Source organism: Triturus cristatus, chromosome 2_1 (genome assembly GCF_964204655.1).
Source record: "Triturus cristatus chromosome 2_1, aTriCri1.1, whole genome shotgun sequence".
In the NCBI taxonomy this organism is placed as follows: Eukaryota; Metazoa; Chordata; class Amphibia; order Caudata; family Salamandridae; genus Triturus; species Triturus cristatus.
Window position 1 is genome coordinate 934,374,716 of NC_140581.1, and position 14,366 is coordinate 934,389,081.

At 51.3% G+C, this 14,366-nt stretch overlaps 1 protein-coding gene across 3 annotated transcripts in view; it reads right to left on the bottom strand.

Moving 5' to 3' along the window:
• Positions 1–409: 409 nt before the first annotated feature.
• Positions 410–14,366, bottom strand: part of GCNT1 (glucosaminyl (N-acetyl) transferase 1) — a 107,735-nt gene continuing 93,778 nt past the window's right edge. For all 3 annotated transcript variants that reach the window (XM_085633415.1, XM_085633403.1, XM_085633409.1), the window contains one exon: positions 410–2,369. In XM_085633415.1, the coding sequence (XP_085489541.1) occupies positions 970–2,247 (1,278 nt within the window). In that variant the 5' untranslated portion in view covers positions 2,248–2,369 and the 3' untranslated portion in view covers positions 410–969. The remainder of the gene's footprint in view (positions 2,370–14,366) is intronic.

The window sequence follows — 14,366 nt, forward strand, 5'->3', positions numbered from 1 at the left end:
AGTTACCAGAAGGCGTTACAAGCTACAGATCTCCCCACCCTATACCACTGCAAAGAAGGTTTCTTTTAAGAAACGATTATGGAAAACTCGGCATAAAAGCCTGGCAGTATACGAAAAGGAGAGGGGCGGGGAGACCAGCAGTATATCGAAAACTTCGGTAAAAAGTTGCTAATCGGAGTGCCCTGGGGGAGAAAGAAGAGTTTGATTTATTAATATAGTTTAGGTGGCCTGTATTATTTACAAACACAATCCCGGGAATAGGCACTGTTCTGCCGAGTGTCGTGTCAATGTAGCTACAGTTGCTGTAAAGTTGTATTTCTAGAAAAGCAAAACACCTCTACTTCCGAATTAATTTCTACTCAACATTACATGTTTAGGTTTCTGGAATTAAAACATATGTCACAGCAAATGCATTCAAAATTTATTGTCCGTGCTTTTTAGAAAAAGGAATATTTATTCAATGTGCAACTATTGCGTGCACATGGCGGAAAACTGCAATTCTGGTGAATTGTGCATGCAGCTTCCAGACTTTCTAAGAAACTGTGCAAACCTAGCTCTGAGAGCATCTGGAGAGGTCTTCTCAGCACAGGGTTACCTCTCAGTCACAGACAAGCACAGCCTTCTGAACTTAAGGAATTACACAAACAGGTTTGGTTTCATTATTGGCTGCAGATCTTTGGAAATATTAATAGGAGTGATCTAGAAAACATTGCGAAATTGTATAGTTCAAGTTCCACTGCACGCCCCTCTCATTTCTTGTCTAGAGCGCCAGATTGTTAAATAACCAAAGTCTAATAAATAAAAAGCGCTCCTCACATCTCTTCGGGTCCTATGGCCTCATCTCTTCGGGTCCTATGGCGTTACACCTCTTCCGGTCCTATGGCGTCACACCATTCAAAACCTAGATTACATTGTGAGACAAGGCAGGATCTAACACAGTGCAATTACCATAGCGCTAACCATACACTCCTAGCTTTGGTAATACAGCGCTTTGTCCCTTAAATATTCCTCCAGGCACTGAACTGCAAAAGGGTCCACGTCTGTGTCAAACTTATTGGCAAACAGGTGGTGTGTTCGGAGCATCCAGGTCAGGTCTCCGGCGCCAAACACACAAATTGATCGGACATGAACCCCGCTGCAGTGTGGGTACGGTGCTCCCTTAGACACGTCCCCTTCAAAGTAATGCCACATGACAAACCTGGCCATGGCATTCATGTCAGAAACGTCATATTTATCGCTGTTTGGGAGGTAGCCTGGAGCGCCAGGAAACCGCTGAATGGAAGCCCAGAGGTATTCATCCGGGCTATAAGTGTCTTTTGCCCATTCAATAAATTTAAGGATTTTCTCATCTTCCAAGACGTACTCAACAAATTGCCTGCTGAGGACAAAGTAGGCGCTGCCCGACAAGATGGCCATCTCGTAGGGAGGAGCTTCCTTCTCCGCTCCTGTGCTTCGGATGCTTCCGTCAATGATCTCGTGATGCTTTCTCCATCTCCACTCTTTATTTGAAGGCATTCGTTCACTCTCCAGGCTGTTTTCCCCTTTCAAAGCTTTCAGTTTCTCCACCATTTCCAGGTTGGTTTTAATTGGGAAATCCATGCCACAGAGGTTGATCAGGTACTTCCACTTGGCACTAGCCCGATGCAGGTCCTTCATGCAGTTTATGTCTGCCTGCACCCTGAACCAGGTGGCGTACACCACGCTCTCCATCTGGCTCGACAGAAAGACATTTTCAAAACAAGAAGCTATACCCTTTACTGCAGCCAAGAAGGATTCTGGGGCCTTCTTGTCCACGTGAATGCAGTAATAGTTCTGGGGTGCGTAGATGGAACGCAAAAGCTTTTCAAACATATCTATTTTGTGATGAACCACAATGGAGTACGCGATGGGGAAAGCGGCTTCCTCCTTGCTCAGCGGCTGCAGGATATACTTGCGCGACCTTACAAAGGAGTCGCACTCTCTGGTCATGTTAATATAGTCATTTGTGGTGAGCTTTGGCCGATTCCTGAAGGACACCGTCAATGTTTCAAGCTTGGCTTGTGCAATGGCCTCTGCGTCGCCCCTTAAGATGGCCGTGCAGTTCACAGCACTGTTGGGGTGGTCTTCTCTGATCTCCAAGTGGCGGTGGTCCACAAACGACGCATGCTGGTGGATTTTCACAACTGAGAGTGTCAGAAGAGTAAAGGCTGCCACTAGGAGAAGCTTGCAACGTTTCAGTTGACAGTGACGAAGTTTTCTTTTCAGCATTTCAGATGTTGTCTGCAGTCCAAGTTGCGAAATAATGCCCCGCCACAGTGATGGTCCTGGAAAGGTTTTCAGTGCACCTCACATGAGACAGGCCGCATGGTGGAAGGAGACCAAGTATTATCCTAAAAAGGAAAACAGAAAAAATAAAGATAAAGTGAAAATGTTTGTAATCAGCATTAGTTAACTATTTCTAGCCCCACACATCTAGGTTTTCCTTAACATTTCTAAAAATAGCGTTCATCAGATAAGGATTTAAAAACCTAAAACCTTGCAGTTTTGCTTTTTTTCTACTCCAGGGTTACATTCTTAAATAATATCCCCATAACATGGGCTTAGGAAAAAAACGTTCTTTTACAAACTACCACAAGCAAGGGACAGTCAACCAAGAGCCGCAGGGCGTCAGCACACATTTTAAAACAAATTTGACACGTGAAGCTACTCCTACGCATTTTTTTCACAGTAAACGTTAACATGGACGTTTCACTTTGAGCTTTTAAGCTACTTTTACTCAAAGCAATGGAAAAGCCGGCACCCACAGTCAATTAGTTTCGCATTTGTGAGAAACAGAAAGTCTGCATTCTAGTAAAACACAGACCATTAACACCAAAGAAGAATATACCGAGAAAAGACTAAATGAAAAAAACGAACAAGTTCAAACAAACGAGGCACCAATTCGTCAGAATACATTAGGTGCCAAAAAATACAAACAAAAAAAACACGTTTAAATGCATATCTAGTTCTTACCTGGTATGTGTAAATTCTAGCACAGAACAAGGTAAAACTTATAGGCCAATTTAATGTTAACTACGGTAACAGTATCTGCATCTTTCAGACTCTGTCTATGGGATGTAGGTTGGATGCATGTCTTCAGACACTTCGGCCTGAAGCATAAAGGTAAACTCACACTTGTGTAATTTTACGATTTTTGCAATCCACAAAATAATTTTACGAGTAGTATCTTCAGAACGATGAAGTCTCCGCACTTGTGGGAGATTCAGCATATAAAAAGATCGGCAGTGGTAAATATACTACTTGTAAAAGTTATTTGATAATTGCCAAAAATCGTAAACTTACACAGAAGTGTAGGTATACTTCGTGAATCAGGCCCAGAAAGAAAGATCTACTTAGTCAGGGGTATCCTAAACAAAATCAAAACAACATTCCATTGCTTCAGTCCCTCAAACTGGCAATCCCAGACCTGCCAACTCACACGGTGCTACCGTGTGTCACACAATGTCGGCGCCCTTCACACGGTACCCGATGAGAAGGCGAAATCACAGTGGCAGGAAAAATGAGCACAAAACCACTGTAAACAGGGGATTTTCTACTCGTTTTTCGGAGGCTGTAGGCAGCCTTTGTCTATAAAAGGGTTGAAAATACCACAGGACGCTGGTGACAGCCTCGATAAACCTTTGTTTTTTTGGAGGGAATGGGAGAACGTGGCGAGGGGCAGAGAGCTTCTCAGTTCTCTCTACACCAGGTCCGCACCCTCAAACATATCGTGCTAGTTGGCAGGCATGCAGTCCCCACTTTGAACATACATTTTAAATACCAGATCTCTGAAAAAGTTAAGGTTCGTACACTGAGCCCCAGATAGCTTTCACTATGTAGAAAATAAATAACTGGTTAATATCCCTTTGGTGACAGCGTACCCAATAAAAAGTAATATCTGTGGATGAACACTTGTATTAAGAATTATTGAGCTGGAGAAAAAGAAAAAAAAACGAGAAAAAAAAAACGCAAACGCCACAAAAACAAGCAAGATGTAAAAAGCAGTGAGTCTATACCTACACTCTCGCTTGCTTTGGTTGCTATGACACCACACAATAAGGTTTAATTAGAAAAAATACACAGCAGACACGTCTGTAACCCCAATGTGCTGAGGAAGGTAACAAACCACTACACATTATAAATCACAGATAGCCTTAATGCTATGGGCTAACATGCTAGTTCTCTATATGGCGAGCTCCCAATGGGGAGACACTAAAAGAACAAAATAGCAATGATTCATCACTAAGCAGTAAACATTTACAGAAACACTAACTTGTCACAAACATTTTACAACACAGCCTACCAAAATCATGCCCCAGTCAAACTTGTATACAGACAGTAAAAATGTATGAATGCAATTAAGCAAAGACAGAAGTCCAAGTTACTTACCTTTGGTAACTATATATCTGAAAGAAATATTTAGTTAGTTAGATTCCTCACCGCTCCATCCATCCTCCCCGTTCTGCGAACCAATATCTAGGGTTGAGGTCATCCCTTTTAGGGCCCTAGATTCTTGGCACCAGTGTCGGTCTCTTGCATGGCTCTGTGTTCCTGGCGCGGAAAGCAATGTTGGGGGGCCGGGGGTGCTCCATACCGCAACAGATGCTCCTAGTTCATGGCAGTATCAGGCAGGGGGGATAAAAGGGGGGTATTTTGACTTCGCAGTTTTGTTGTTTCAGTTTTCTTTCATACGCAGACGCTCATTCCAGCCTTCACATGGAAGGCAAATAGTTTGCTGTGTGGCCATGCGACGGTGTTTGGGTCAAATAGCCTCTCATGTGGGTGACATCACTGTGGTAACATGGAACGTTTGTGGGCTCCTTAATGAAATCAAACGGGAGCAGTCCTCCGGCAAGCTAAAACGGTATGGGCCCGATATCCTACTCCTACAGGAGACACATCTCTTGGGCAACAAAGCTCCCTGTTTGGCCAGGTTTTGGTTTCAGCAGGTCTTCCACGGAGGGTTTACTAGAGGCTCCTGAGGAACAGCTATCCGCATTCATAGACGCATCTCCTTTATCCATAGTAAACATTGTGCAGACCCCGGAGGTAGATATGTCCTCCTGTCGGGCACACTTTATGGGGAACCACTTAACATAGTTAGTGTATATGCACGCCCCCCATTAGCGAACAAGTTTGTTGAGAGCATCACCCGTCAGTGGAGTGATCTCCCAGAGGGCCGGTCTATCCTGGGAGGTGATTGGAATGATACTTTGTCATCGCTAGATAGGCGACGGGGATCAGGTACACATCCTCATGCTGGGGCTTCGAAGTTATCATTGCTGGCTGGTGCACTTGGTTGGGCCGATATATGGCGTGAATACCATCCCGCTGAAATTGGCTACACATACATGTCCACAGTGCACGGCTCCATGTCTCGACTAGATTACATGTTATACATCCTGTAACTACATCCATAGGTTTTCTCAGGATTCCCGTCACGCCGGAGGGCTGTCTGATCACTCCCCTGTCACAGTTACACTCCGCTTGCACTCCCATAAGCCTCCCCTCCGGTGGCAAATGTCCCCATGGCACCTTCGAGATCCGGATTATCAGGAGTGCCTGGGCATGGCGGTCCAGGATTATCTCACGCTAAATACGGACTCCACTCCCTATAAAGAGACCCTCTGGGATGCATTGAAGGCCACCTTCAGAGGGGTAGATATCAGCTTTAGAACTAATGACACACGTCAACGCTCCGCTCAGCGGAAAGAGTTGGAAACCCAGTGCGCATCCCTTGAGGCACAATATACGCAGGTTCCTAGCTCAACCCTTCAGCGTAACTCATCTTTCACATATCAACAGCTCCACCAACACCTCATAGTGGAGGCAAAGGAGATCTGGTTGGTCAGTCTGGATCACCTGCAGACCCGGTAAGATCTGCGCTGTTCAGGGACGCTGCTTTTCAGGGTCGCACTGTGGTGTGCTCCCTGATTAACCTCTCCCTAACCTCTGGCCTGGTTCCGGCCAAATGGAAGCAAGCGGTGGTTTCCCCGATCCTAAAAAAACCATCTCTGGATCCTTCGAGACCTGAAAACTACCGCCCTATATCTTTGCTCCCTTGGCCGGCCAAGGTTATGGAGGCCCATGTAAATCGGGTCCTCACGGAGCATATGACCCTTGTGAATGTCCTGGATCCAACGCAGAATGGGTTTCGTGCTGGTCACAGCACTGAGACGGCCCTTCTAGCAATGGTTGAGCATTTGCGAGGTGTGCTTGATGCAGGTCAAACGGCAGCGCTTATTTTACTCGATCTGAGCGCTGCCTTTGACACTGTCTCCCATCGCATCTTGCTACACCGCCTGCAGGACATTGGCATTTGTGGTTCAGCTCTGCAGTGGTGCCGCTCCTTCCTCAGTGATCGCTCCTTCTGCGTTGCCACCCCTCCTTTTCAGTCCAAGTATCATCCTTTGGACATGGGGGTTCCGCAGGGCTCCTCGCTGAGTCCCACGCTTTTCAATCTGTACGTGCAGCCGCTGGCTGAGGTCGTCAGGCAATGGGACCTTACCATGGTCTCCTACGCTGACGACACTCAGCTGGCGGTGACGATCAGCGGGGATGCCAAGCGGGATGCCATTAGGTTCCGAAGTGGGCTGAGAGAGGTGGCCAGTTGGATGAATAACAACTGTCTCCAACTGAACGCGTCAAAAACTGAGGTGATGATCGTTGGAAGGGATGCGGACCACTGGGGGGATGAATGGTGGCCTCCAGAGCTGGGATCAGCGCCGGTCCCTGTCCTGGAACTCAGGAATCTCGGAGTCTGGCTTGACCATACGCTTAGCTTTGTGACTCACACAAAGAGAGTGGCGGCCTGCTGTTTTGGAGTACTACGCGGGCTAAGACCCCTGCTGCGTTTCTTCGATGCCCCCACAAGACAGCTGGTCATTCAAGCTATGATCATCTCGCGGCTGGATTATGCCAGCTCTCTCCTATTAGGAGTAAACCAAGCCGAGATTCTTCGTCTACAACGAGTCCAGAATGCGGCAGCTAGGGCGGTGGTTGGTCTGCCTCGATCCTGCCCCACTTCTAACACCCTGCGTTCCCTGCACTGGCTCCCGATATGTAAGCGAATCCAATTTAAGGCTCTCTGCCTGGTTTTTAAAGTTCTGAGAGAGTTGGCACCTGGAATACTTAATTCATTGATTTCGTCTTACGTTCCCACTCGTTCTCTACGATCCCTTGGACAGTCCTTGGTGGTCGTCCCCCGTTTCAGACTTAGTCGGATGGGGGGTCGCTCCTTCCGTGTGAAAGCCGCAACCCTCTGGAACGCTCTTCCCTTGGAAATTCGGCTCTCGAACGACCTTTTGTCCTTCCGCAGAGCTTTGAAAACCCTTCTGTTTTAATTATTTCCTGTCTTTATTTTCTATTCCGTGTCGACGGATCCTGTGTTATGTGGTGTTTTCCTTTCCCTGCGCCAGGACGCTCCTTCGCTGGAGCAGCTGTGCGCATTAAAATGTAACTAACATAACATAACATAACATAACATCTCAGCACTGGATATACCAGTGGGGGGATAAATCAAGCAAAATATTACACAGGCTTTGTCAGAGCGCGCTCCGGCCCAGGTTCCAATCATTAGAGGTCGCAATGGCGTCTTACGCTCATCCCCCACGGAGGTAGTCACAGAATTTGCTCATTACTTCTCCACGCTATACACCCGTAAGGAGCAGCTCTCAGCTGACATCAGCCTAGTTTCTCTGGGAAATCCTCCCCCCCCCCCCGAGGCTGACGGATCAGTTGGGGGATCAACTGGATGCCCCCATTACAATAGATGAATTGACGGCGGCACTCACGGTGATGCGACCTGTCCAGGCCCCGGGCCCCACTGGGTTCCTAATAGAATTCCTTCGTTCCCACGTCTTTATTGGGTCCACACCTACTGAACACCATACACGAAGCTCTTGAACGCCAATTATTACCCTGGGATTGGCGCCAGGCCGAGATAGTTTTGTTTTTGAAGCCCTGTCGCCCGCTCGAGGATCCATCTTCATACTGCCCTATTTCCTTAATTAACTTTGAATCCACATTACTAGGGAAAGTTCTCGCAGACCGCCTGTGTACCTGCATTCAGGATCTAATTCACCTCAACCAATCAGGCTTCATTCCTAACCGAGCCACTCGTCATAATATCCGCCGGGTAATGCCATGGCACTGGCCCCGGAGCCAAGACATCCAGCTGTGATTCTTCTTGCAGACATTGATAAGGCCTTAGACTCCCTGAGCTGGGAGTACCTATTTCAGCTTTTGAAGGCGGTTAATTTTGGCCCACGCTTTCTGGCATATGTGTGTCTATTATACGCAGAATCCATGGCCTCTCTGCGTATCGCCGGTCACCGCTCTCCCTTCTTCCCTATTAGCCGCGGCACGTGGCAGTGCTGCCTCTTGTCCCCACTCCTATTCGCCTTGGCGATGGATCCCCTGGCGGTCTGGGTCCGCGGAGACCCAGTGCTCCGTGGCTTTGAGTGGCCAAGGTTGCAGACAGATCAAATAGCTCTTTACGCAGATGACGTCTTATTTTTCATGACGGATCCCTAGATCTCGGGTCCGAGAATCTGGCAGATTCTCCATGTCTTCGGCCAGACCACTGGGCTCCACACTAATCCATCTAAATTAGTGTTATTTCCCGTTTGTGGACAGTAGGGCCGGGGTACATGGGCATCTCAGCTACACCATGCTATGGACGGTTTCCAGTTCCTGGGAATGTTGATGTCTCCTTGTCCTACGACCTCATGGGGGCGAAATATCAACCTGCTCTTGGCAGGCCTTCAGGGGTAGACTTCTGTATCGTCCTCCCTGCCCCTCTCACTCTATGGGCGTTCGGCAATCTTCAAAATGGTCTTGCTCCCCAGAGTGTTCTATCGCCTCAAAAACTTCCCATATTATATACCGAGGTCTTGGTTTGCACAAATAAACGCTATACTTAACACATTTTTGTGGGGCGGTGGTGTAGTCAGGGTGGCTTTACAGACCTGTGTTCAGTCTACATACTGTGGTGGCATAGCGGCAGCTGATGTTTACTCATACTGTGTGGCCTCTCACCTCCTAATTATTAACGACTGGTGGTATAGAACAAGTTACTTACCTTCGGTAATGATATATCTGTAAGAAACATTAGTTAGTTAGATTCCTCACCTTAGAATATCCCCAGGCGTCAGGCTGGATCCAGGAAGATTTTGTCAGCAATACCCTTGCGTGTCGCTAGGCGTCGTCTGCGGCTCCGCGTCCGTCGTCAGCATCGCCGGAATGATGTCGATGTACTTACACGCCGCCCTCGCGCATTGACGTCAGTTCTTGTACATAGCTTTTGGCGCCAGGAATGCAGTCATGCAAGAGACCGACACTGGTGCCAAAAATCTAGGGCCCCGAAAGGGATGACCTCAACCCTAGATATCGGTTCGCAGAACGGGGAGGATGGGTGGGGCGGTGAGGAATCTAACTAATGTTTCTTACAGATATATCGTTACCGAAGGTAAGTAACTTGTTCATCTGAAAGAAACACGTTAGATTCCTTACCTTAGAATAGATACCCCAGCAATACCATCCCCGGCGGTGGGTCGGCGAACCAAGATCACACCAGAAAGTCCTGGAGAACAGAACGGCCAAAGAAGCAGTCTCTCCGGACTTGGCTGTCCAGGCAATAATGTTTGGCAAACATGTGCAGCGAGGCCCAAGTTGCTGCCTGACAGATGTCCTGCAAGGGAACTCCCCGGCCCAGGGCAGTGGTCGCCGCTGTGGCCCGCGTGGAATGGGCCCTCAGCCCTACAGGAGGTTTCTTTTTAGCTAAAGAATAACAGGCCTTGATACACAAAACGACCCACCAAGAGATAGTTCGCTTGTGCACCGCCCGCTCCTTCTTAGCGCCCACGTAGCCAACAAAGAGTTGGTAGTCCACCCTGAACTGTGTGGTGCGGTCCAGATAGAAGGACAGCGCCCGTTTTGGGTCCAGACGGTGGAGCCTCTCTTCCTCTTTCGAGGGATGCGGAGGCGGAAAGAAGGTGGGCAGAGTAACAGACTGGCCGATGTGGAAGGCAGTTACCACCTTAGGGAGAAAGGAAGGACGAGTCCTAAGAACAACTTTGTCCGAATGGACAGAAAGGAAAGGAGGCTTAGAAGAGAGAGCCTGGAGCTCACTCTCCCTTCTAGCAGAGGTGATGGCAACCAGGAAAGCAGTCTTAAGAGTCAGAAGACAAAGGGGACAATTATGAAGTGGCTCAAAGGGAGCGCACATCAGATAGGTCAAGACTAGATTCAAATCCCACTGAGGCATTACGAAGGGGACAGGAGGAAACATGCGAGTAATGCCCTTAAAGAGTCGAGAAACAGGGGATTTAAAAAGAGAAGGCTGATCAGGAAGCCGTAAGAAGGCAGAAATAGCTGAAAGATATCCCTTGAGGGTGCCCAGAGCAGAGCTCTGCTGGGCCAGGGAAAGAAGAAAGAGGAGAACCTCAGAAAGAGGGGTGGAAAGGGGATCCACAGCCTTTGCTGTGCACCATGCCACAAGTTAGTTCCACCTGCAGGCGTATACCGATTTTATGGAGAGACGCCTGGCTGCCAGAATAACATTAGACTTCAGGAGGCAAGTCAAATGGCATCAACTGCCGCCGCTCAATCTCCACGCATGGAGGTGGAGGCTGGACAGGATCGGGTGGAGGACCGTCCCCAACTGCTGCGAGAGAAGGTCCTCCTGAAGAGGCAGTGGAATCGGGGGATCGATCGATAGACTGAGTAGCTCGGGATACCAGTATCTTCGTGCCCAATCCGGACCCACAAGGATGACATGGGCCCGGTTGTGCCTGATCTTCAGCACTCTGGGCAGAAGTGGTATAGGCGGAAAGGTGTACAACAGACCGCAGCTCCACTCGCGACGAAAAGCGTCTCTGAGCGAGTGCCACCTTGGAAATTCCAACACACAGAACTGCTGACATTGCGTGTTCTCTTCGGTGGCGAATAGATCTAACCAAGACTCTTCCCCACTGCCGAAAGAGGTGTTGCGCCATGTCCGAGTTCAGACGCCATTCGTGATCCATCATGCACCGGCGGCTGAGTTCGTCCGCCCTGGTGTTCAGAGAGCCCGCCAGGTGTTGAACCACCAGGGTGATGCCCTGATGTTCCAGCCATGTCCAGAGGCGCAGAGCCAAAGGGTCCACGACCCCACCCCGCCCTGTTTGTTGCAATACCACATGGCGGTGATGTTTTCCGTGAACACCTGCACTACACTCCCCCGAACAGAGGGGAGGAATGCCTTCAGTGCAAGTCGGATCGCCCACAGCTCCAATAGGTTGATATGGAGCCGGGACTCTGCCGGAGACCAGAGGCCTCTGATCTCCGCCTCTCCCATGTGGCCCCCCCATCCTAGGAGGGACGCATCCGTCACCACTACGTGCTCCGGTTGGGGTAGGGAGAGGGATCTGCCACTGACCCAATCGCGGTCCGTGAGCCACCACTGCAACTGTCTGGCAGTGCCCTCCGAGATCAAGACATGGTCGGACAGGTTGCCCCGATGCTGGGCCCACTGAAACTTCAGGTCCCACTGCAGAGCCCAAATCCACCACCGAGCGTGATGTACCAGCAGGATGCAGGAGGCCCTTAGACCCAGAAGCCGCAACACCAACCTGACCGAAACCCGGGATAGAGGCTGAAAGATTGGAATCAGAGCCTGAATATCCCGAACCCGCTGTTCCGGAGGATGAACCCGGAATTGCGCAGAGTCAAGAAACACTCCGATGAAGAGGAGCTTCTGGGAGGGACTCAGAAGCGACTATGGCACATTGATGGAAAACCCCAGCAAATGCAGGAGGTCGGCCGTAGTCTGGAGGTGGGAGAAGACTGCCTGGGGCGAGCCCGCCTTCAACAACCAGTCGTCGATAAAGGGGGAAGACTGGAACCCCTAATCTGCGCAGATGAGCTGCGACCACCGCCATCACTTTCGTGAACACCAGAGGGGCACTGGTGAGGCCGAAGGGGAGCACGGTAAACTGAAAGTGCTCGTGGTCTACCATGAACCGCAGGCAACGCCGGTGGGCCGGCAGGACGGGGATGTGGAAATAAGCGTCCTGCAAGTCCAACGCTACCATCCAGTCTCCATGGTAGCCAGAACCTGAGCTAATGTCAGCATCTTGAACTTCTCCTTCTGGAGGAAGGCGTTGACGCTCCTGAGGTCCAAGATAGGGCGTAGGCCCCCTTTGCCCTTCTGGGAACCAAAACGTAGTGAGTGTAACAACACCGACCTACTTGTGGGCCAGGAACGTGCTTGATGGCCCCCTTGGCCAAGAGGGCCGTAACGTCCTCCTGCAGAAGTTTCAAGTGATCCCCCCCGACATGTGGTGGTAATGCGATGGCATGGCTGGGTGGCTTGCCTCAAAGGGGAGGGAGTAGCCCCTTAGGACGATTTGCAGCACCCACCTGTCTGATGTGATGGTACGCCAGTGGAGCAGGTGATGGCAAACTCTGCCTCCCACCGGCATGGAATGGGCCTGAAAGCTCGGACTAGGAGGGCTTTGATGCGGATGCTGCTGGGGTAGATGTGGACGGACCGGCTTTGTCCCCATGCTCCGCCTCGGCAGAATCCACGTCCGCCACCGCTTTGAGACTGGGTTTGCGGCCTGTGGCTAGACGGACGTGAGGGTGCGCCCCTTTCTTGGCCACGAAAGGGGCGAAAAGCGGAAGTTTGCGGGCGCGGGCAGAGAGGCCCAAGGACTTGGCCGTATCCCTGGAGTCGTTCAAGCGCTCCAGCGCACTATCCGCTTTGTCGCCAAAAAGGCGACGCTCAACGAAGGGCATGTCCATGAGGGTGCTCTGGACATCCCCGGAGAAATTTTTGGTCCTCAGCCAGACGTGGCGACGAATCGCCACCGTGGTCGCAACTGCCCTGCCTAGCGAGTCCATTGTGTCCAGTCCACATCGGATCGAATACCGTGCCGCATCCCGCCCCTCGGCAAGAGCCTGGGCGAGCCGTGTACGGGCCTCCTTCGGACACTGGGGCAGCACGTCCTCCACCGTATCCCACAGGGAGTGGGAGAAACGGTCCAAAAGGCACGCGGTGCTGATAGACCGCAACCCCAAACTAAGGGAGAACAGTTTCTTCCCAAACTGTTCCAACCTTTTGGATTCCCAATCCGGGGGAGCAGACGGGAAGGAGGTCTGGGAGGTAGAGGCCAGGATAACCAGGCTCTCGGGTGTGGGGTGCACCGACAGAAAACTGGGGTCACCCGGTGCAGGGCCGTGGCGCCAGGCCAGGCTCCGGTCCACAGGAGGAACTGTGGAGGGCTTGGACCAGGTGCCCATCAGAACGGTTAGTGCTTCATTGAACTGCAGCAGAGGCTCCGAGGAGCTTGCCGGTGTTTGAAGCACTTCGAGGAGATCAGTCCTCACGGCCACAGCAGGCAGCTCCAGCCCGAGGGCCTCGGCCGCCTTGCGCAGCACCACAGAATACATAGCACCCTCCTCCGTAGCCACGGATGGAGGAGAGATGAAGCCAGTGTCAGGGGAGGTATCAAGACCACTGGCATCCCCCAGTTCGTCTGCCCAGTCCTGAGATAACTGGCACTGCTGTGCCAGAGGGTCCTCAGACCCCTCTCCGTCGTCTCCGTCTTCCGAATCCTGGTATACAGATGTAAGGGTGGGCGCCGGGCGGTAGATGAATCTGTCATCCATCGACGCCAGACACGGCACCGGACGGCACTGCTCTGACGCCGGACCGGGACTAAACCGGGGAACGGTGTTGTCCAAAGGCAGCACCGGGGGCGGCGGCGGAGGGGTCGTAAGGTCGGCCAACGTCGACCGGGATCTAGGCCTGGACCCCGCAGGGGCCTGCGGCGTCGGGACTGGAGTCGGTGACGGCACCGGAGCCGCCGGTACGCTAGGCCTACCAGTCGAGCCCGCGAGGCCCGAAGGCGTAGACGGCGGAGCCAGGCTCCTCATGGCCACGAGGAAGTCTCTGATCTCCCCCGGAGTCGCGTCAGACCCAGGGACTGGAGGGTATGGGCTCGGACGGAACTCCCGCGGCTCCAACGGAGCCGCGCGGGTGGTACCACCCGAACCCTCAGCCGAGTCGCGTGACCGGCGATGGCAGTCAGAAGAGCGAGGTCGCCTCTTCGACTTCTTGCTGTGCTTCGACTTACCGGAGTGTGAAGACTTCGACCCCGACGAGCGGTGATGGCTGCGGCCGACTGCCGGATCTCGGGCAGCTTGCGGGACTGCTCCCGCCTAGCCTTCGAGGTCAATGCCCAGCAGTCGAGGCACGACTCTGCATCGCGGTCGGCCCCAAGACAATAGAGACACATGCGGTGGTGATCCGTGACAGACATCAGTCGGTGACAGGCGTCACAAGGTTTGAATGCAGGCATCCC